The sequence below is a fragment of the Microcaecilia unicolor genome, chromosome 7 (assembly GCF_901765095.1).
Source record: "Microcaecilia unicolor chromosome 7, aMicUni1.1, whole genome shotgun sequence".
Lineage (NCBI taxonomy): Eukaryota > Metazoa > Chordata > Amphibia > Gymnophiona > Siphonopidae > Microcaecilia > Microcaecilia unicolor.
This window is the reverse complement of record NC_044037.1, coordinates 18,197,418-18,220,390: the sequence shown is the minus strand read 5'-3', so window position 1 is coordinate 18,220,390 and position 22,973 is coordinate 18,197,418. Positions and strand designations below refer to the sequence as shown.

At 45.8% G+C, this 22,973-nt stretch overlaps 1 protein-coding gene across 1 annotated transcript in view; it reads right to left on the bottom strand.

Moving 5' to 3' along the window:
• Positions 1–22,973, bottom strand: part of DCX (doublecortin) — a 152,871-nt gene that overhangs the window by 24,019 nt on the left and 105,879 nt on the right. The window contains exon 4 of the mRNA XM_030209977.1: positions 15,681–15,794. Within this exon, the coding sequence (XP_030065837.1) occupies positions 15,681–15,794 (114 nt within the window). The remainder of the gene's footprint in view (positions 1–15,680; positions 15,795–22,973) is intronic.

The following is a 22,973-nucleotide window of genomic DNA, read 5'->3' as shown; positions in this document are numbered from 1 at the left end:
TTTTCTAAAATCACAGAGGCTGAAACTGCACATCTTCTCTCCTTCTCCAACTCATTGTCTGCTCCTTTGATCCCATTCCCACCCATCTACTCACCTCTCTCCACTACTGTCATCCTTTCCATCTGTCATATCTTCAGCCTATCGCTTTCCTCTGAAACTGTTCCTGATGCTTTCCAAGGTGATATGATTACACCACTCCTTCACTGGATCCTACCTGTCCTTTCAACTATTGTCATAATCAGCTAACAACAATCCTCTTCTCATGAATATTACTGAGACGAAACTCTTAAACCACTTAAATTAGAAATATTTTAAATATTTAGCAAACTTATATAGTAAAAATAGGGAGGAAAAGCCTCAACAGACTCCATTCTTATGGGCACAAAAGCATTAGCTCTTAGGAGTGCTTGATGTCATCGTAGGCCGAAAAACCTCCCCAATTACTTTACTTTCAAGGTCCAAACAAAATATCAGAATACCAAAAACTTATCTCATAGTTGCACAGACTCTTCCTGTTGTCCACACATTTATTAGATTTATTATCAACTACAGATATAAATATATACCAATATAACTATCCAGCTCATTTTCGAAGGAGATCGCCGGCCATCTTCCTACACAAATCGGGAGATGGCCAGCGATCTCCTGAACCCGGCCAAATCGGTATAATCAAAAGCCGATTTTGGCCAGCGCCAACTGCTTTCTGTCGCAGAGCCGGCCAAACTTCAAGGGGGCGTGTCGGTAGGGTAGCGAAGGCGGGATGGGGCGTGATGGGGGCATGATTTGAGATGACCGGCTTCACCCGATAATGGAAAAAAGAAAGCCGGCCTTGAGGAGTATTTCGCCGGTTTCACTTGGTCCCTTTTTTTTCAGGACCAAGCTTCAAAAAGGTGCCCCAACTGACCAAATGACCACTGGAGGGAATCGGGGATCACCTCCCCTTACTCCCCCAGTGGTCACCAACCCCCTCCCACCCCAAAAAAAATATATATATTTTTGCCAGCCTCTATGCCAGTCTGAAATGTCATACCCAGCTCCCTGACAGCAGTATGCAGGTCCCTGGAGAAGTATTTAGTGGGTGCAGTGCACTTCAGGCAGGTGGACCCAGGCCCATCCCCCCCTACCTGTTACACTTGTGGTGGTAAATGTTAAGCCCTCCAAAACCGCCCAAAATCCACTGTACCCACATGTAGGTGCCCCCTTCACCCATAAGGGCTATGGGTATCTGTAGCACGCGTTAAAAATGATACCACCACGCCTTTTTAAAAGACCCCTTCAACTCAGTTCTGAAGCAGCATGCTGGGTGTCAGATAGACAGGAAGAATACCGGTACAGTGGTTTGGGAAGTCAGTGCTTGCTTAAAATATATCTTGAACATGGTCTCCTAGCTGAAGTGCAGCAGCTCTGGAAGCATCTTGTATGCAAAGCAAGAGTCCTCAATGGGCTCCATCCAACAAAATCATTCTTAACAACTCTTGGGAGATGGATGTGCAGAGTCAATTCTTTGTTAATTGCAGCTGCTTTGTGGAAAAAAAAAAAAAAAGCTTTGCCCCCCCCCCCCCTTCTTTTAAGATGCATGAAATTAATGCCTGGAAACAGTCCTTTATGGATCTGATCTGCCTGAGCCAAATTTGGTCTCGGGCAGGCAGGGGAGCTACTCTGCATAAAAATAAGCCATGTGCACAATTAACATCTTTTCCCTGCTGACCTATCACCCAAGTCAAGAAGGATGAAGCAAGGTCAGTGTTCTTATTAACAGGTACCAATGGGTGGCACCAGAGGTATGCAAATGATTCTTTCCCAGAATTTCTTTTTTATTCTTGGTAATGAATATTTGCTGTCTATAGCATGAGCCTTCTTGATGCAAATTAACATCAATGCAGAGGGATTTGATTGGAGGATAAGCAGATCAGTAATGTGGGGGAAATGTGTAAAGTCCTTAAATGTAAATTCCCTCACCTTGAGATAAGGGTTATGGCGTCCGGTTGATATTTAAAATGATCTAACCAGCCAGCAAAGTTGCCAGGTGGGCTCCCACCCAATTGGGCTGGTTTTTAAGCCAGGATGTGGGAAATTATCGAAGGTTGTGGGCTGCGGGAAATTGGGCTTCTTTTTCACTGCAGCTGTGCAGGATGTGGGCTCTTTTTTCGGGGCTTCTATTGATCTAATTTGGTCCAATAGAAGCTTTTCCGGGGCTTCTATTGGTCCAATTTGGTCCAATAGAAGCTTTTCTGGGGTGGGGTTGACATCGGGGGCGGGGTTTATGACGCCAGAGGTGTCGTTGGGGGCGGGGAAATGACATCAGAGCTGACATCAGGGGCGGGGTGGTGATGTTGGAGGCGGGGTTGATGATGTTGGAGGCGGGGTCGATGACGTTGGGCTGGTTTAAGGCTGATTCCATGTAGAAGCCTGCGCGGCCACATTGGTGATCTTCAAGGGCCGAATTCTACATGGAATGTTGCTAGTGGAATAGCAACATTCCATGTAGAATGTCAAATAGTAGCAACAGTGGAGGAGTGGCCTAGTGGTTAGGGTGTGGACTTTGGTCCTGGGGAACTGAGGAACTGAGTTCGATTCCCACTTCAGGCACAGGCAGCTCCTTGTGACTCTGGGCAAGTCACTTAACCCTCCATTGCCCCATGTAAGCCGCATTGAGCCTGCCATGAGTGGGAAAGCGCAGGGTACAAATGTAACAAAAAAAAAAAAAAAAACAGACAGTGCCACTGAATCTCCTGTCTGTATCGTGAGTCTGTTCACTTTGGCACTGTCTGGTTAGTTTCACCAAATTGTGAGGTCCTTTTACTAAGGCGTGCTAAAAAGTGGAGTTAAAGAGGTTTCTTGGGATAAGCTGAAGATCCCTGCCCTGGTTAAACCTACAGAGGTGACCCATGATTCCATCTGGGGTGGCTTGGAGTCTGTCTACAAGATGATGCTCATCAGTCGTTCCACTTGTGAGTGAAAATGCCTTGAAAATTCAGCAGTTTGAGGAAACTTTTAAAGTACACGGAGGAAAGTTGGAAGATTTAGCAGGCCAAGTTATACAAGCTAAAACTTCTCAAACATTTCTTATTCAAGACCGTTTGTTTTTTTTTCAAGGAAACGTTGAGAATTTTGAGAGCTATACAAAGTTTTAAAATCTTTGTCTGCTTAATTTTACTCAGTTGATATTATTAACGCCTAAAGGAGCCTTTTATAATACTCTTCTAAGGCACTTCCTCCCAGTTCCTAAGAAACCGTCTACTCCTGAAAGAGGATCTTCTGTGGTGGATGTTTCTTCAGACAGTCTTAATTTGACAGAGATTCTGGTGAAATCACAGGAGGAGGTCATGTCGAGACCAGCCTTGCTGGTGACCTTTGTCTTAAACCAAGATAAAGAAGCTTTGCTTCATCTTTACTTTTAAGACTAAAGATTTAAATTTATTTCCTGATGTAGCTAAGTCTACCCAAGCCAGACATCAGCAGTTCTTGAGCCTTTGTCAAAAGGTTGTAGACTCAGGTGCTAAATTTTAGTTGAGGTATCCTTGTAAATGTATAGTTTGTTTAGATAACGATACCTATATATTTTATGACGAATCTCAACTGCAATTTTTCTTAGAAGGCAAAGGAGCTGCTGTTAGTGGAGTCTGAATTATCTCCTTTTATGAGAGCTGAAATAATTAATGGAAGTTCACCAAGTTGATTTAGGGCCCTGTGTCCTAAGGCGCATTAGCATTTTTAATGTGCCTACAATTAGCGCATGTGCTGTTTAGGCGCCTATAGAGATATTGCAGGCAGGGCCGCCGAGAGACTAGGCTGGGCCCGGGGCAAGGCCGTCCCGCCTCCGCCCCCCCCCTCCCCGCCACTGCCGCCCCCCCATTGCTCCCCCTGCTGCTGCCGCCCCCTGTCGCTCCCCCCGCCACTGCTGCCCCCGTCGCCCCCCCGCCACTGCCGCCCCCCCCCCCTGTCGCACCCCCCGCTGCTGCAGTCCCCGGTCTCACCTGCCTGCCTCCACGGCTCTGGGCCCCTTGCATTCAAAGCGGCAGTCGCAGATTGCTTATCTTGAGTCGTAGATCGCCTCTCTCCTGGCCTTCCCTCCCTGTGTCCCGCCCTCGTCCGATGTAACTTCCGGTTTCCGCGAGGGCAGGACACAGGGAGGGAAGGCCTGAAGGGAGGCGATCTGTGACTGCCGCTTCGAATGCAGGGGGCCCGGAGCCAAGGAGGCAGGCAGGTGAGACCGGGGACTGCAGCGCCGGCGGCCTGACCCTGGCGCCGGGCCCCCCTTGGAGGTCCGGGGAATTTTGCCCCACCCCCCGCCCCCTCTCTTGGCAGCCCTGATTGTAGGCATGTACACGGTTAACGCGTGTACATAGTTAACGCACGTTAAAAACGCTAACTTACCTATAATGCAGCTTAGTAAACAGGACCCTTATCATTACTATATGTTGCTTCTGTAATTTCTGCTTCCCCGGAATAATTGGGACTGTTGTGCCTCTCTCTTAGTGGACTATATTGAGCTGTCATTTAGTATTCTTCTTTTTCAAATTTATTTCACGTATATATCTTATTGGTATATGGCTCATGATCCGAATTCAATTTTATATAGTGAAAATGCAATTTTTTAAAAAAAGATGGAGTCTCAGAGTGAAGTATCTGAAGGGTAAAAATCAGGACTTAACCATAATTTGGTAGAAGATGGGAAGCCAGTGAGAATAAAGGTTGACTGCATTGTATCTCAGTAAAGGTCAGTTCTAGTCGAATTGACAGGCCAAAATAGGCAAGAGGTAACTTCTGAGTTAAAAAAATAAAAATAAACAGATGGAATCCCAGGGCCAGTACCAGGGGCGTATCTGGACTCGGGTGGTGGGGCCAGAGCCAGAGGGAGGGGGCACATTTTAGCCCCCCCCCCCATTGCCAGCTAAACTACACAGTACGAAGGATACTAAAGGTACCTTCTAGGATCCCTGTCCAGTAGTATAATCGCTATCATGCAGTCCTATAACGGCCGACAAAAAGCAGAGATCTCACCTGCGCTGAGAATCAGAATCGCTAACACGTGGAAGCAGCGAAAGCTGCCGCGCGGTGACTCATCCCTTGAACCAGAGTTAAAAGCAAATACTACATTCAGACGTTTTACTTTCTTGTTATTTTTAATCTTTTAACGGTGCTCTTTCTAAAATAAATGCAAATGAACATCGCCGAGCTCCAAAACCCTAGTAACGTGATGAGCCCCGTGTCGGATGCAGCAGGGTCTGTAATGAAGTGGCTTAGCCCCAGTCCAAGTACCTCCAAGGATAAGCTCAAGCGGCAGACCGTATTTTGCAGAACGAATATTTCCGTTGGTTACACTAGTGAATGGAACGTTCCCGCTCCCAGAGTTCAGCCGCATGGTAAAAGTGAAAGCAATTCCCGCGAGCTACAGAGAAGGGGGATTGGGGGAAGGGGGTGGATTACCTCTCTCATCATTGTCAGAGTGAGACTGAACTAAATAAATCAAACTACTGGCAATTCCACGTTTCAAATAAGTATCATTGGAGCCAGGCCTTTGCTGGCGGGGGACCCCAACCCCCCCCCCCGCCAGCCGAGGTCCTCTCTTCCATTGCAGGCTGCAAGTTGCAAAGCTTCCTGTTCTTCTGAGTCTGACATCCTGCACGTACCGTGTTTCCCCGAAAATAAGACAGTGTCTTATATTAATTTTTGCTCCCAAAGATGCGCTAGGTCTTATTTTAAGGGGATGTCTTATTCGGGAGTAGTAGAGGGACTGTGGCAGTCGGGAACAGTATTGAAGTGGGGGGCGGTATCCTGCAGGAGTAGACCGTGGCTCGCCTATCTGCCCACAGTGACCGCAGGACTTGAGCGGAGTAGAGCCGCCCTGGCCGGGCTGGGAATGGAGGAGGGCTATGAACTAGGGAAGGTAATGGAATGTGGGGCCGGGCTGCTCTGGCTGGGGGTCTCAGGAGGTTGTGAGAGGGCTTAGGGCACAGGATCATCCCTACCGTATTACAAACGTTAAAAAAAGATACGGTAGCGCCATTTCCCGTTGGTGGCGCTTTATGCGCTCCTCCTGTACATTCGCAGCACTTTCCATCCTTCTAGTCTGACTTAGCCCTTGGGCGATGGAGCAGCGCCGAAAGGGCTCGGTTACTCATATTCTTTTCTTTTATTATTTCTGCAAGGGGGATGTATCTTTTCTTTCCGGGCTCACTTACCGGTAGTTGATCTTCACAAAAGCGTGAAGGAGGATGGTAGGAGTCCACTGGATGATAGATTTTCCACCTCAGTCTTGTTTCTTGCATTTCTTTTATGTTATTTCGTCTTTGGGTTGCAGCGAAAAAAATTAAGGTTTCTGTGTCGATGTCCCATCGGGGCCAAACAAAAACTTTGCTAGGTCTTACTTTTGGGGGAGGCCTTATATTTAGCAATTCAGCAAAACCTCTACTAGGTCTTATTTTCAGGGAATGTCTTATTTTCGGGGAAACAGGGTACAACGCGCAGGACATCAGACTCAGAAGAACAGGAAGCTTTGCAACTTGCAGGAAGCCTGCAACGGAAGAGAGGAGCTTGGCTGGGGGGGGGGGGGGGGGGGGGGGTTGGTGTCCCACGCCAGCAAAGATCAGCGACAGGTTGTTAGCGGTAGGGGGGTCCAGGCCAAAATCTGCGGGGGCCCAGGCCCCTGTGGCCCCACGCAGATGTGCCCCTGGCCAGTACTGAGATGATCTGTTCCAGGATATCCACCTCAAGTCTTCCCACTCTGCTATCCACATCTGACAGACCTCTTTGGGTTTAGAAACCACTCATGATTCCAGATGTATTCGTTCTGAACCAATGATAAGATTATGTGTGCAGTCTTTGTATTTAGTTTGCCGTACGAAGCAGGGTTGCTATGGTAATTATTCATTATTGTGGAACAACGGATTAATTGTAGCATTAAAATTCAGAGCGATGTTGCACTGTGTATAATGAAGCTACCTCAAGGCCGCCCTCTAATACCTTATCAGCCTTTTCTGATTTTTTTTTCCCCTCTATAATCCTGCAGCTGCCCTCTGCTAGGGAACTTCACATATCAGAATGCTGCAGCAAGACCCATAGAAAGCTGTAAGCGACGTGATTACATCACAGCATTTCTGCAAAAACTACACTGGCTACCAATGCAATACAGGGCTAAATTTAACGCTCTGTCTCTGACCTTCAAGGCCATTAAAGGAAATGGCCCAGAGTACTTGAAGACTCTGGGCGAGTCATTTAACCCTCCATTGCTACTACTACTACTACTTAGCATTTCTATAGCACTGCCAGGGTTACGCAGCGCTGTACAAGTTTAAACATGGGGAGGACAGACCCTGCTCAAGAGAGCTTACAATCTAAAGGTAACAAACTAAGTAGTCAGTGTAGGTATCATGAATGGGGAAGGTGGTTATACGCCAAAAGCAAGGGAGAAGAAATGGGCTTTGAGTAAGGACTTGAAGATGGGCAGGGAGGGCGCATGGCGTATGGGCTCGGGAAGTCTGTTCCAGGCCTAAGGTGATGCGAGGCAGAAGGGCCGGAGTCTGGAGTTAGCGGTGGTGGAGAAGGGTACAGATAGGAGTGATTTGTCCTGAGAGCGGAGGTTACGTAAGCCGCATTGAGCCTGCCATGAGTGGGAAAGTGCAGGGTACAAATGTAACAAAAATAAAATAGATACTATTGCAGATTCTACATGGAATGTTGCTACTATTTGAGATTCTACATGGAATGTTGCTAGTGGAATAGCAACATTCCATGTAGAATCTCAAATAGTAGCAACAGTGGAGGAGTGGCCTAGTGGTTAGGGTGGTGGACTTTGGTCCTGGGGAACTGAGGAACTGAGTTCAATTCCCATTTCAGGCACAGGCAGCTCCTTGTGACTCTGGGCAAGTCACAACCCTCCATTGCCCCATGTAAGCCGCATTGAGCCTGCCATGAGTGGGAAAGCGCGGGGTACAAATGTAACAAAAAAAACAGGATCTCCAGTGGCGTTCCTAACCAGGATGGCACCCGGGGCGGACTGCCGATGCCCCCCCCCCCAGCGAAATGACACCCCCCCCTGGGTGCACGCCGCTGGGGGGGTGCCGTGGCACGCACCTGTCAGCTCCGAAAAGTTCGCTAACTTCGCTCGTTCGCTGCAGCTCCCTCTGCCCTGGAACAGGTAACCTGTTCCGGGGCAGAGGGAGCTGCAGCGAACGAGCGAAGATAGCGAACTCGGAGCCAGGCGCACGCCGCAGCACCCCCCAGCAGCATGCACCCGGGGCGGACCGCCCCCACCGCCCCCCCCCCCTTGGTACGCCACTGAGGATCTCCCTCCCTAACCACACCCTCTCTAAAGGACACCACACAGTGTGACTCCCGCCTATAAGCCTTCTCCAGAGTAACCCCCACACTCTGGAATGCACCTCCCTGAAAGGCTTGGCTTAACACAAGACAATCTCTACTTCAGGAAGCAGATGAAAGCTTGGCTCATGTCCCAAGCCTTTAATGGAAGAAGAAATTAACTAGCTAGTCACACACACACAAGGACTAACACCGGCTGCAAATACAGTACTGTAGAAAGACTTGCTTATCCACTCCTACCCTAGCTGAGATTATATTCATGCACCTTTCTGACTTCATGTGCAACTTCTTTAAGCTAAGCTTATTTTCTAACTCCTGATACTCTGTCTTACCTGCTCCAGCTTCCCTTATACCCTATTCTGTCTATTAAGATGTTTTAATGTGTCCGCATTGTAAATAGCATATCATGCTATAATATGTACTGTTATTTGAATATTTATTTTCTGTTGATATTGTCCAGATTGATCTTGTTGTACACCGTTTTGGGTGAATTTTTCAAAAAGGCGGTAAATAAATCCTAACTCATAATAAAAAAAATAACATAGTTAACTCGCTTTCATGTCATCTGATGTGTTCTAGAATCATGGATATAGTGTTCATTTTGAGTCCCATTCTCTTTTCTGCTCATTAACAGAAATATTTTATTTATTTATTTAGATTTTGCTCACACCTTTTTCAGTAGTAGCTCAAGGTGAGTTACATTCAGGTACTCTGGATATTTCTCGGTCCCAGGAGGGCTCACAATCTAAGTTTGTACCTGAGGCAATGGAGGGTTAAGTGACTTGCGCATGATCACAAGGAGCAGCAGTGGGATTTGAACCGGCCACCTCTGGATTGCAAGACCAGTGCTCTAACCACTAGGCCACTCCTCTACTCTGCCACATATTTTAGTATCACATACCCAGCTTTGGCAGTCCCAGTGGCGGTCTCAGCGGCGTGCATGATCAGCACGCTCGGGGTGGCTGCAGCGGATCTTCCAGCTTTGGTCGGTCCGGGGATGGTGCTCTTGTTCAGGGCACACTGGGAGGGCGGCGCTATGGTGACAGGGTCGAGGCGCTGTGGCTGCAGCAGGCTTTCTGGCTCCTCCCCTGGGTGAGTACGCATCCCCTGTCTCTGACCTTCAGATGCCCTCACCTCTTAGGGGGGGACCAGCTGCTGGTGCAGGGTCTCAGCTACTTGCCTGCAAGTAGCACCAGTGTGCTTCTTTTACTCTTTTGTTCCTGGCCTGAGGCCTGAACCTGACCTGGACACTACCTACCAGTCCACCAGACCTGATGCCTGAACCTGACCCGGACGCTGTCTACCAGCCACCTGACCTGAAGCCTGAACCGGACTGGATACTGCCTACAAGTCTGAAGCCTGAACCTGACCTGGAACACTATCTACCTGTCTGCCTGACCTCTGAGCCTGAACCGGACATGTATGCTATCTTATTGCCTGCATGTCCTCTATCCTGTACCAGTTCGGTACACCCTTGTCTGCCCGGCCAGTTCACCCTACCAGTACCTGGTTCTGACCTTGCTCCCTTCCAGCCCAGTTCCTCCTAAGTCTTGTCGGATGCCAGAACCCAGGGGCTCAACCGCTTGGGAACGGTGGCTATCGCAGGTGAAACTCAGGGCTCTACGATCACTACTCCAGGAACGGGATTCACAGGCTTCTTGCCTAATTCCTTGATCCCTGGTACGGCACAATGGCTCACTACAGGTGTTGATTCCTTGATCCCTGGCTCACTACAGGTGTTCATCACAAGGCCAGTGTGACCGACCGACCATGACACTTAGGCTGTTCCTTCAAACTCCTGACATGCGGAAGTCTATTGTGTGGAGGCTCCAATCGGGGAGCGAGTTTACAGTGAACTCTGCTGGCTTAAGTGAGAACATCAAGGAGCAGTCAGCAGCTGAGGCTGGCAATAAAACTCCCATGGCGGTGACACTTGAGAGCATTTGGGTAGCACTCCAGAAACTGGACTCAATGGTAACATCATCTACTAAAGACGTTACAACTCTTGTGAGTAAAATTGATGTTTTAACTAAAGAACTTGGATGCAATTAAGAGTGAATTTTCAGCACAGATTTCTTCTTTAAAGGATGAGGTAAAAACCGTCCAAAACACACCATCTGTTATTATTAAGATGGACTTGGGGAAAATCCACTGCTTATTTTTAGGATAAGCAGCATAAAATGTATTGTGCTGTTTTGGGATCTTGCCAGGTACTTGTGACCTGGATTGGCCACTGCTGGAAACAGGATGCTGGGCTTGATGGACCTTCAGTCTGTCCCAGTATGGCAACACTTATGTACTTGAAATTCTGCATGGAATCTTGTTATTCTTTAGAAATCTAGAATCTTGCTACTCTTTGGGGTTCTACGTGGAATGTTGCTATTCTTTGTTTTTCTGCCTGGTACTTGTGACCTGGATTGGCCTCTGTTGGAAACAGGATGCTGGGCTTGATGGACCTTTGGTCTGTCCCAGTGTGCCAATACTTACGTACTTACGTACTTGGGATTCTAAATGGAACGTTGCTACTCTTTGAAATTCTGCATGGAATCTTGTTATTCTTTAGAATTCTAGAATCTTGCTATTCTTTGCAGTTCTACATGGAATGTTGCAACTCTATGGGTTTCAGCCAGGTACTTGTGACCTGGATTGGCCACTGTTGGAAACAGGATGCTGGGCTTGATGGACCTTTGGTCTGTCCCAGTGTGCCAATACTTACGTACTTATGTACTTGGGATTCTAAATGGAACGTTGCTACTCTTGGGGTTCTACAAGGAATCTTGTTATTCTTTAGAATTCTAGAATCTTGCTATTCTTTGCAGTTCTACATGGAATGTTGCAACTCTATGGGTTTCAGCCAGGTACTTGTGACCTGGATTGGCCACTGTTGGAAACAGGATGCTGGGCTTGATGGACCTTTGGTCTGTCCCAGTGTGCCAATACTTACGTACTTATGTACTTGGGATTCTAAATGGAACGTTGCTACTCTTTGGGGTTCTACAAGGAATCTTGTTATTCTTTAGAATTCTAGAATCTTGCTATTCTTTGCAGTTCTACATGGAATGTTGCAACTCTTTGGGTTTCTGCCAGGTACTTGTAACTTGGATTGGCCACTGCTGGAAACAGGATGCTGGGCTTGATGGACCTTAGGTCTGTTCCAGTATGGCAACACTAACATTCTTATGTTCTTAAAGGACAAAATGTTAATCCACAAGAAGTCTGAGCAATTAGAAAACTATCATAGGAGGTGAAATCTCTGTGTTTGAATTTCCCTAAGGCTCCTGGAACTTCTCCTGTTGATGCCTTTAAGAGATATTTAATTCAGGTACTTTTGTTTCCCTCTGACAGTATTCCTCCTTTCAATAAGATTTATTATATTCCCTCGAGAATTGTATCAGGAGATCAACCAGGGACACTGGTGCAGGAGTGGAGGAGAGGCCTAGTGGTTAGGGTGGTGGACTTTGGAACTGAGGTCGATTCCCACTTCAGGCACAAGCAGCTCCTTGTGACTCTGGGCAAGTCACTTAACCCTCCATTGCCCCATGTAAGCCGCACTGAGCCTGCCATGAGTGGGAAAGCGCAGGGTACAAATGTAACAAAAATAGATACTATTGGAGATTCTACATGGAATGTTGCTACTATTGGAGATTCTACATGGAATATTGCTATTCCACTAGCAACATTCCATGAAGAAGGCTGCGCAGGCTTCTGTTTCTGTGAGTCTGACGTCCTGCACGTACGTGCAGGACGTCAGACTCACAGAAGCAGAAGCCTGCGCGGCCACATTGGTGATCTGCAAGGGCCGACTTCTACATGGAATGTTGCTAGTGGAATAGCAACATTCCATGTAGAATCTCAAATAGTAGCAACAGTGGAGGAGTGGCCTAGTGGTTAGGGTGGTGGACTTTGGTCCTGAGGAACTGAGTTAAATTCCAAGTTCAGGCACAGGCAGCTCCTTGTGACTCTGGGCAAGTCACTTAACCCTCCATTGCCCCATGTAAGCCGCATTGAGCCTGCCATGAGTGGGAAAGCACAGGGTACAAATGTAACAAAAATAGATACTATTGGAGATTCTACATGGAATGTTGCTACTATTGGAGATTCTACATGGAATGTTGCTATTCCACTAGCAACATTCCATGAAGAAGGCTGCGCAGGCTTCTGTTTCTTTGAGTCTGACGTCCTGCACGTACGTGCAGGAGGTCAGACTCACAGAAGCAGAAGCCTGCGCGGCCACATTGGTGATCTGCAAGGGCCGACTTCTACATGGAATGTTGCTAGTGGAATAGCAACATTCCATGTAGAATCTCAAATAGTAGCAACAGTGGAGGAGTGGCCTAGTGGTTAGGGTGGTGGACTTTGGTCCTGAGGAACTGAGTTAAATTCCAAGTTCAGGCACAGGCAGCTCCTTGTGACTCTGGGCAAGTCACTTAACCCTCCATTGCCCCATGTAAGCCGCATTGAGCCTGCCATGAGTGGGAAAACACAGGGTACAAATGTAACAAAAATAAAATAGATACTATTGGAGATTCTACATGGAATGTTGCTACTATTGGAGATTCTACATGGAATGTTGCTATTCCACTAGCAACATTCCATGAAGAAGGCTGCGCAGGCTTCTGTTTCTGTGAGTCTGACGTCCTGCACGTACATGCAGGACGTCAGACTCACAGAAGCAGAAGCCTGCGCGGCCACATTGGTGATCTGCAAGGGCCGACTTCTACATGGAATGTTGTTAGTGGAATAGCAACATTCCATGTAGAATCTCAAATGGTAGCAACAGTGGAGGAGTGGCCTAGTGGTTAGGGTGGTGGACTTTGGTCCTGGGGAACAGAGGAACTGAGTTCGATTCCCACTCTGGGCAAGTCACTTAACCCTCCATTGCCCCATGTAAGCCACATTGAGCCTGCCATGAGTGGGAAAGCGCGGGGTACAAATGTAACAAACAAACAAAAAAAAGAAGTAAGAACTGAAGAGCTTAATGTTTCAGCAAGACTTGAAACTTCAATGAAGGAGAATTCAGAGAGAAAAATTACTAGTATCATTTGTTTTAGAGTAAGACCTGAATATGGATATTTTATGTATATATTAGGAATTATTTACTGCCTTTTTGAAGGAATACACTCAAGACGGTGTACAGTAAGAATAAATGAAACATAAGCAATAGACAGTTACAGCAGTAAAAATATTCAAATAACAATACAAAGTATGGCATAGTATACTACTTACAATGTCAATACAATACGTAATAAAACGTTAATAGACAGTGTAGAGTATAAGCAAAGATGAAACATACAGATAGGTAGAAGAGTAAGGGCAGTTAGAAAATAAGGGGACTAATTTAAAGAAACTGCACATGAGGTCAGAGAGATGGTTAAATATTATCTCAGCTAGGGTAGAAGTGGATAAACATGTCCCACTGCAGTATGTGCAGCCCATGTCACTCCTTGTATGTGTGTGAGTGAGACTAACAAGTTAGTTACTTCTTCCGTTAAAGGCTTGGTTGAAGAGCCAAGCTTTCACCTGCTTCCTGAAGTAGAGATAGTCTTGTGTTAAGCGGAGACTTTCAGGGAACGCATTCCAGAGTGTGGGGGCTACTCCGGAGAAGACTCGCTTGCGGGTTTCACATCCTGTAATGTCTTGGAGAAGGTGTGGTTAGGGATACCCCTTGGGAGGACCTTATTGTCCTTGGAGGTGTATAGAGGTTGATCAAGTACTCAGGGCCATTTTCTTTAAGGGCCTTGAAGATCAGACACAGAGTTTTAAATTTAACCCTGTATTTCACTGGTAGCCAGTGAAGCTTTTGTAAAAAATCTGTGAATATTCAAGCACTGGCCGGCTATGTTTAGCGGCCAAATTGGACCACCTAAATAGCAGTCCTATTTATTTATTTGAATTTGCTATACCGTCTTTGCTAACTAGCTGTTCAAAGTGGTATATAATAACTTTAAAAACATAAAACAAGAAGGAAAGGAACTACAATATTGAATAGGAGAGGGATATTACAATTATGCACACAACAATAGAGAGATAAAAAAAAAAGAACATGATTACCAAAACAAAGGGAAGGGAGGAAAAGGGAGGAGAAGAACAAACAGGGCCAGTCAGCCAGGAAGTGCCCAAATGAACTCAGCCAGAAGGAGAAGGGATGGTTTGTTGAAAAAGTCTCCCTTTTCCTCCCTTTCCTTTCTTTTTTTTTTGGTAATCATGTTCTTTTTTCAGTCTTAGTCAATGATTTGAATTTTTTCAGAGATGATTTTAGATCGAACGTGAAGGGGTAGGGAGTTCCATAGGGCTCGGGCTGCAAGAAGAAGGCTCGACGTCTAGTGGAGTTGAGAGATGGGGCTGGGGAGATTGAGCCGGTGGTCGTTAAAAGAGCGACGGGTACGGGTTGGTGAGTAAGGGATAGTAAGGGAGCTATAAACTTAACCAACCAATGCTGAATATTGATATAGCTGGCTAAGTTTGAGCCAGCCAAAATCCTCCCCCCCCCCCCCAAGATATTCAATACCGATCACTGGAAACAGCCCGACATTGAATATCCAGGGTCAGAGCCAATCGCAACACTTAGGTGGGCTGCCTCCTACGGACTGAATATCGGCCTCATTGTCTTAACTGTACCACTCCTCGTCCTTTAGAAGTCTAAGGAGGATTTCATATTTTTCCTACGTTATCAATAGAAATCAAACAAAATAAAACATGGAAAAGAAAATAAGATGATACCTTTTTTATTGGACATAACTTAATACATTTCTTGACTAGCTTTTGAAGGTTGCCCTTCTTCGTCAGATCGGACATAAGCAAATGTGCTAGCTGACAGTGTATATAAGTGAAAACCCCATCCCTCACCTATCCACACCCATCCTGTTAGAATATCAATGATATGCTTTGATGTCCCCATGCATACCTCCTACCCACCCCCATCCTCCCACCCTGTCAGACTGTCATAGTAATGCTTGAATGTTTTCACTTATATACACTGTCAGCTAGCACATTTGCTTATTTCTGATCTGACGAAGAAGGGCAACCTTCGAAAGCTAGTCAAGAAATGTATTAAGTTATGTCCAATACAAAAGGTATCATCTTATTTTCTTTTCCATGTTTTATTTTGTTTGATTTCTATTGATAAACTTAAGAGTGGACTAACATGGCTACCACACTCCTCTACTTAAGATGGAAGATATTTTTCCTAGCTATTGCTTTTCATCGTAAATAATTATTTCTGGTCCGCTTAAACAAGTGTGTAACTTGTAAAATATACTAAAAATTAAATTAAAAAAAAAAATTCCTGACGGAGCCTCCATAAGGAGACCACAGGCACTGAACAGCTGATCATCACAAGACATGAGATATCATCTTACCTGAATCAGCTGGAGACTTGCTCCGGCGCAGTGGACCAGGACTTTTAGCAGAACTCTTCTGACCTGAATGGGCTGGTTTTGCAGTTGGCGGGGTTGACTTCATTACCCGGCACTCTGTGGGAAAAGGAAACACAGCTCTATTCATGGATTTATAGGAAGAACTGTACAAATGAACACAGGTCAAGTGGTGGATGCATGGAACGGCCTTTCAGTGGAGATAGCAGAGGCAAAACCAGGATTAGAACTCAAGAAAGTTTGAGAAAGGCATGGGAGATGTGAGAGCAAAACTGTAGATTCTACAGTAAGAGAACAGAGATGATTGAAATGGGCCTTCCAGCCTTCAGCCAAGGTTAGATAGTGGAGGAACTGCCTAATGGTTAGTGCAGTGGGCTGCAAACCAGGGGAACTGGGGTCTTTTCCACTGTGGCTCCTTGAGTCTCTGGGCAAGCCCCAGGTATAAACATTTAGATTATGAGCCTGACCTGCTTATTTTCGAAGGAGAAGGCCGGCCATCTTCCGACACAAATAGGGAGATGGCCGGCCATCTCCTAAACCTGGCCAAATCGGTATAATCGAAAGCCGATTTTGGCCGGCTTCAGCTGCTTTCCGTTGCAGGGCCAGCCAAAGTTAAAGGGGGCGTGTCGGCAGGGTACAGAAGGCGGGATGGGGCGTGGTTACGAGATGGCCGGCTTCGGCCGATAATGGAAAAAAGAAGGCTGGCGCTGACGAGCACTTGGCCGGCTTTACTTGGTCCATTTATTTTTAGGACCAAGCCTCAAAAAAGTGCCCCAACTGACCAGATGACCACAGGAGAGAATCAGGGATCACCTCCCCTTACTCCTCCAGTGGTCACCAACCCCCTCCCACCCAAAAACAATTTCTTAACATTTTTGTGCCAGCCTCAAATGTCATACCCACCTCCCTGACAGCACTATGCAGGTCCCTGGAGCTGTTTTTAGTGAGTACTGCAATGCACTTCAGGCAGGCAGACCCAGGCCCATCCCCCCTACCTGTTACACTTGTGGTGGTAAATGGGAGCCCTCCAAAACCCACCACAAAACCACTGTACATCTAGGTGCCCCCCTTCACCCATAAGGGCTATGGTAGTGGTGCACAGTTGTTGATATTGGGTTTTGGGGGGGGATTGAGGGGCTTAGCACACAAGATAAGGGAGCAATGTACCTGGAAGCTTTTTCTGAAGTCCACTGCAGTGCCCCCTAGGGTGCCCGGTTGGTGTCCTGGCATGTGAGGGGGACCATTACACTACAAATGCTGGCTCCTCCCATGACCAAATGCATTGGATTTGGCCGGGTTTGAGATGGCTGCCATTAGTTTCTATTATCGCCGGAAACCAATGGCGGCCATCTCTAACGCCGGCCCAAATGTTGAGATTTGGCCGGCCCCGACCGTATTATAGAAATGAAAGATGGCCGGCCATCTTGTTTCGATAATAAGGTCGGGTATGCCGCTTTACGGGGCCGGCCTTAGAGATGGCCGCCCATATAGATGGCCGGCCCCGTTCGTTTATGCCCTTCTGTATGTAATATGCAAACCACTTTGGTTGTACTTTCAAAAGGCAATAAACCAAGAATCTAATAAACATTCCGACTGATAATCAAAGCAATTTAGATGGCAGCTGACCAGTTAAATCGCTTGGTCAGGGCTAGCTGATCATTTTCACTGGCACTTTAACCGGTGTTCCAGAGGTAGAGTCAACAGTTAGCCGCTTAAGAGCTGACAATCAGCCCTTAAGTGGCCATGTTTAGCACATAAATGGGACTGCATACAAGTCTGTCTTATCTTTGTGCGCTACCCCATCGCCGCTTACGTGCTGAATATCGACTTAAGCAACTATGTGTTAGCTGGCTCAAAAATAATTGGATATTCCTAAGCCAAAGCCCACACTGGGCCTGACTTTGAATATCCGGGAATATTTCTGCCAGCCCCATCAGCTCAGTGCCGTCGGCTAAATATCAGGCCAATTGGGCCTCATAGTCAAAACTATTTAACCAGCCAGGAACGGTTCCTGGCCAGTTAGATAGCACTTTAGCACCTAATCGTGGACACCATAGCACGTGACACAGCCGGTTAGGTACAGATGTTCAGCGCCAAACCAGTTATGTTTAGCGGTTAAAACAGGCACCATACATAGCAGGGTCTATCTTTAACCGCTAAGCACTTAACCTGTTAGTGCTGAATATTGGTTTAACCAGTTAAGTTGACACAGTGGAAAATGAAACCGGATATTCAATGCCTGTCGCCAGAAACGGCCCACCTCAACCACCCTCAGGCTACCCCAGTACTAACTGAGACTGTCATAGCAGTCTGTGTGACATGTAGCGGCACTCTCTGGTTAAGTGCTGCTGAGAGTAATTTAACCAGGCAGGAGCCTCTACTGCCTTGGTAAATAGTTTTACTTTTTAGGCCAATAATCTACCCAATGCCTGTCTTACCCATCCTATCTGTCTATATGTCCCAACTGCACTCACTCCCTGGGCTGCCTATTAAGATGTGTCATTGTATTCTGCTGGCATTGTGAGCCCCGTGTCTATGTTATTTAAATGTTCTAATGTCTGCTTATTAAGATGTTTCATTTGTATTGTGCTGACATTGTGTTTATCAATCTACATTCTATGAATGTTCTGCCATGCAGTCTATTCCGCTGACACTGTATCGTACTGGTTAAATGAAAGTTCTACTGTGCTGTTTTCATCTAAGTACATAAGTGTTGCCATACTGGGACAGACCGAAGGTCCATCAAGCCCAGCATCCTGTTTCCAACGGTGGCCAATCCAGGTCACAAATACCTGGCAAGATCCCAAAAAAGTACAAAACATTCTATACTGCTTATCCCAGAAATAGTGGATTTTCCCCAACTCCATTTAATAATGGTCTATGGACTTTTCCTTGAGGAAGCCGTCCAAACCTTACTGCCACTGTATCAGACTGTTGCTGTTACCCGGATTTCACTTGCCTCGTCTCAGAGTTTATTTCATTGTTCTAATTGTGTATTACACTGATATTTGGTTATTTTACTACTGTTAAGCTGTTAACATAATGTATTGCGAGTTGTTTATATCAAGCTATACCAGTGGTACACTACCTTGGCTGAATCTGTTCATAATACGGTTAACAAATCTACATAAACAAACCAGTTAAAAAGAACCATAGTGTCACTATTATGTTGTATCGTTCTCCCTCCAAAAACAAATACAAATATAAACATTAAATTGCATGGATTTTTACTAATATGATGAGTTCGCTATCCAGCAAAGAGACTAGAAAGATAATGAATCACAAGGAGAACTTAGTACAACACAACTTGTGTGTTCTAACGCATAAGGCACATTTTGGAAAGAGAAGGTTGCACAAGATTTTATTGTAATTGAGATTTAACACAAAGTCGGCTGAAAAAAAAAATACATAAATAAAAAAAAGAGGGACCACTCTCCCAAGCTCCTTCATTTGCCTAATTACAACTTCTAGAGGATTTAAGAAAGAAAAACGAGCAGGAACATTGTGTCATTTCAAGTTCTCATTATCTGCACTGAATGACTGCATTATCCCTGGCATAATCTTATCACTTCCCAGCTCCCCCCCCCCTGACCTAGGGGCAACCTCCACAGCATGGCGTCTGAAAGAGAAGCAGGTATGATTGGCTATCGTGCTGAGAGCCAGAGGGGACCATTTTACACAATTACATTTTCAGAGACATCTCTGCGTGGAAATAGAACAGAAGCATATGAAACTGAACAGGTCAAGTTTAGATGACCAATCTGAGTATGACGTACCCAAGAAACACATTTATCTTCTTTCCACTGAAGAACTGAGCTGAAGGAACTTTCCTGGAGGTTAGGGGTTAATGCTGGGTGTTCAGATTTGGAGAGATCCTAATTAGTAGGTTCTGATTGAAGGATTTGTCTCTTGGAGATAGGGGGAGGGATCTTAAGGCTTGTGAACAGAATATCTCCACTCAAGAAAAAAAAAAAAAGAGATTTAGGGGGAAAATGTGGGAGATGGGAGGTTGGAGAGATCAGGAGAGATGAGATGAGATTGAGAGTGAAGAGAGTTAGAGAGGGGAGATTTATAGGCAGACAGTGAGAGAAGCAGAACCAGATAGGAGAGATGGGGGGGGGGGGGGGGGGGGGGAGGAGAGAGAAAGATTAGGTTGGGGGAAATGAAGCTGTAGAGGGGTGGTATGGGGGAAAAGGAAGTAGGAAGGCGATACAGAGATGGGGGAGGAGGGGCAAAGAGATCCAGAAAGAGGTGACTGAGGGGAGGGGGTCCAGAGAGGTGATCCAAAGCCATGAAGGGACCATTGAAAAAGGAAAAGCTCAAAGAAGAGTCATTGGTGGGGTACCAGAGAGGGATAGCTGAGAGGCATAACCACTTGCTCACCCCTTTCACAGTGGTGGAGCATGCTGCTTCCCACCCACCACTGTACTGCTTCTCTTCCTGCTCTGCCTTGGGCTGAGTGGCAGTTTTGAAGTGAAAAACAAGGCATTTCCTGTTTCTCACAAAATATAGGAAGCACCTTGTTTCACGTTTCAATTCTGCCAGGCAGCCCAGGAGGAGGAAGAGAACAACTGTGGGAGGAAAAACCATGTTCCCATCACTGTGTCCACAATTGCGCTGCTGGGAAAGGTAGGAGCAGAAACCAATGGTTGGGGATTGATGCTGGATATGGGGTCTGCAGGCTGAAGACTGATGTTGGGGCAGGTAGGACCCTGATGCTGATGCTGGGACTGAGGGGGTTGGGAGTCCTCAACCAGTCCAAATAAAAATACATTTGTGCCAAAAAAGGGGCAGGCATTGAGGCAACTGCGTAACAGTGCGTGAGAGCTGTAATCAGTGGTGTGCTGGAGCAGGCTCTCACAGGCTCGCAAGAGCCGGTTGTTAAGAATTTTGGGAGCTGGTTGTTAAAGTAGGGCCCTCCATGGCTACTTTAACAACTGGCTCCCAAAATGCTGAATTCTCTTTTACTTTGCTGGTGGGGATGCTGAGCCCTGCCAGCCAAGTAAATAGACTGCTGCTGCTCCCAGCTCCTTGTTTCCAGCTCTGAGCAGCAAGCTGGGATTTCTCGAGCATGCGTGTGAAGTTCCAGCATGCTGCTCAGAGGAAGACCTTGGGAGTGGTGGCAGTCCATTTATTGGCTGCCAGCAAAGGTATGCCTAGTGTGCCTGCACAAAGGTAGGGAGGAGAGAGAGACAACTGTTGCTCACCCCTCCCCCCCGCCCGGCCACCCCTGGCCCTTCCAACTGCAGAACTGGATATGTCCGGAGAAAGAGCCTGTTGTTAAATTTACCAGCACACCCCTGGCTGTAATGCACAGTGACCATGTTTATATTCTCTAAAGGAGATCAAACAGTGCCACATAGAGCTATATACTATATTTTGTATGATAAATGATGGAATGTAGAGAAGACAAACGAGTGGAAAATTACGAGAGATTAAGGTGCCAATGGGCGGAGATATGGGAAATAGTAATGAGGGTTAAAGAGAAAGATGATAAAGGCAAAGGGATGGCATCGGCACGGGGATACAGCAGATTACATCATACAAATTGTGCATGTACTGAAGAACAGTAGTTGTTAATATGCAATGAACATGAAATTTGCAGGTGTCAAAGGCTCCCTGTGCTTGGCTTTAAAAGAGCTATAATACGGTTATCGGATCGAAAATAATGCATGCTTTCCAAAGGGAAATTGTATAGGACACAAAGGTAAAATGGCGAGTGTAATAAGAACATTTGCACATCACTAGCTGTGTCAATGTGAATTTTTAACAGAATAAAAATATGTTTACAAGCATTTAAAAGCAACACACACACTAGTTTAAAAATGTTATAAAATGTGCAAGATCTGACTCAAGTGGTACTCATAGGTGGACAAGTAAAGTATAACTATGATAACACCTGCAAGGGATCTATCTCTTGGAATTATGGGCAGATCTAATAATGATTTATAGTAACATCTATAAATAAGACTACTCTCAGCTAAAATACAGCAAAAACCAGACAACTATAATGTACACTGTTAAATGTATTTAAAATGTAAAAACAGATACATTAAAGAACTAAAAAGATATCCATGTGATCAGCATCAGTGTGCAGGTTTGTCACACGGTGGTTGGGAGGCGGGGCTAGTGCTGGGCAGACTTATACGGTCTGTGCCGGGGCTGGTGGGTGGGAGGCGGGGATAGTGCTGGGCAGACTTATACGGTCTGTGCCAGAGCCGGTGGTGGGAGGCGGGGCTGGTGGTTGGGAGGCGGGGATAGTACTGGGCGGACTTATACGGTCTGTGCCCTGAAAAAGACAGGTACAAATCAAGGTAAGGTATACACAAAAACTAGCACATATGAGTTTATCTTGTTGGGCAGACTGGATGGACCGTGCAGGTCTTTTTCTGCCATCATCTACTATGTTACTATGTAAATGGAAACATCATTAAAAATATCATTAAAAAGGTGTATAATCAATATTCAAATTCAGACCTGAAGGCACGATGCTCTGAAAAAGGCAGACAGGTCTTTGTTCCTCCTGCAGGAGTATCTTATCGCGATTTTTCCTCCTCCAATTTGGACGGAATACCTTGTAGACAATGAATTTCAGACCCTCTATATTGCGTCCTGCATTCTGTCAATATTTAACAAGTGGAGCTGTTTCATTGTTATTCCTGATGTTACTTTGATGTTCGATTATTCTGGTTTTAATCATTCTTATTGTTTTGCCAATGTATAGCAAATTACAAGGGCAAATAATGATGAATATGACATTGGCAGTGTTGCAATTAGATGTATGATGGAGTGTGTATGATTTCTTGGTCTGTGGATGGATGAAATGTTGTTACTTCAAGACCGTGTTTACAAACATTGCATGTTCCACATCTGAAATGACCGTAGGTCTGTCTGTGGCTTGTCGCACTTAGGAGATCTGGAAGGCAAGATGGAACCAATTTCTCTTTAAGGTTTTGGCATCTCGAATGTGCAATAATTAGACGTTTATTCTTGAAACATTTGTGACTTTCAAGGATGTGCCAATGTTATTTGAAGTTTTTCTGAATATATTTGGGTAAATATGAGAACTGCAGAGTGCATACTACGTCTGGTGTCTCTTTAAGTTTCTTCTGATAGAGTAGTTCCTCTCTGTATTCCATGATGGCTCTTTTGTGTCCACTCATAATGTGGATAGCCCCTGTTTTTAAACCTTTCTTGCATCAGACCAGCTTCGTGACTGTAATCTTCTAAATCTGTGCAGATCCTTTGTAGATGTAAAAACTGGCATAATGGTAATGA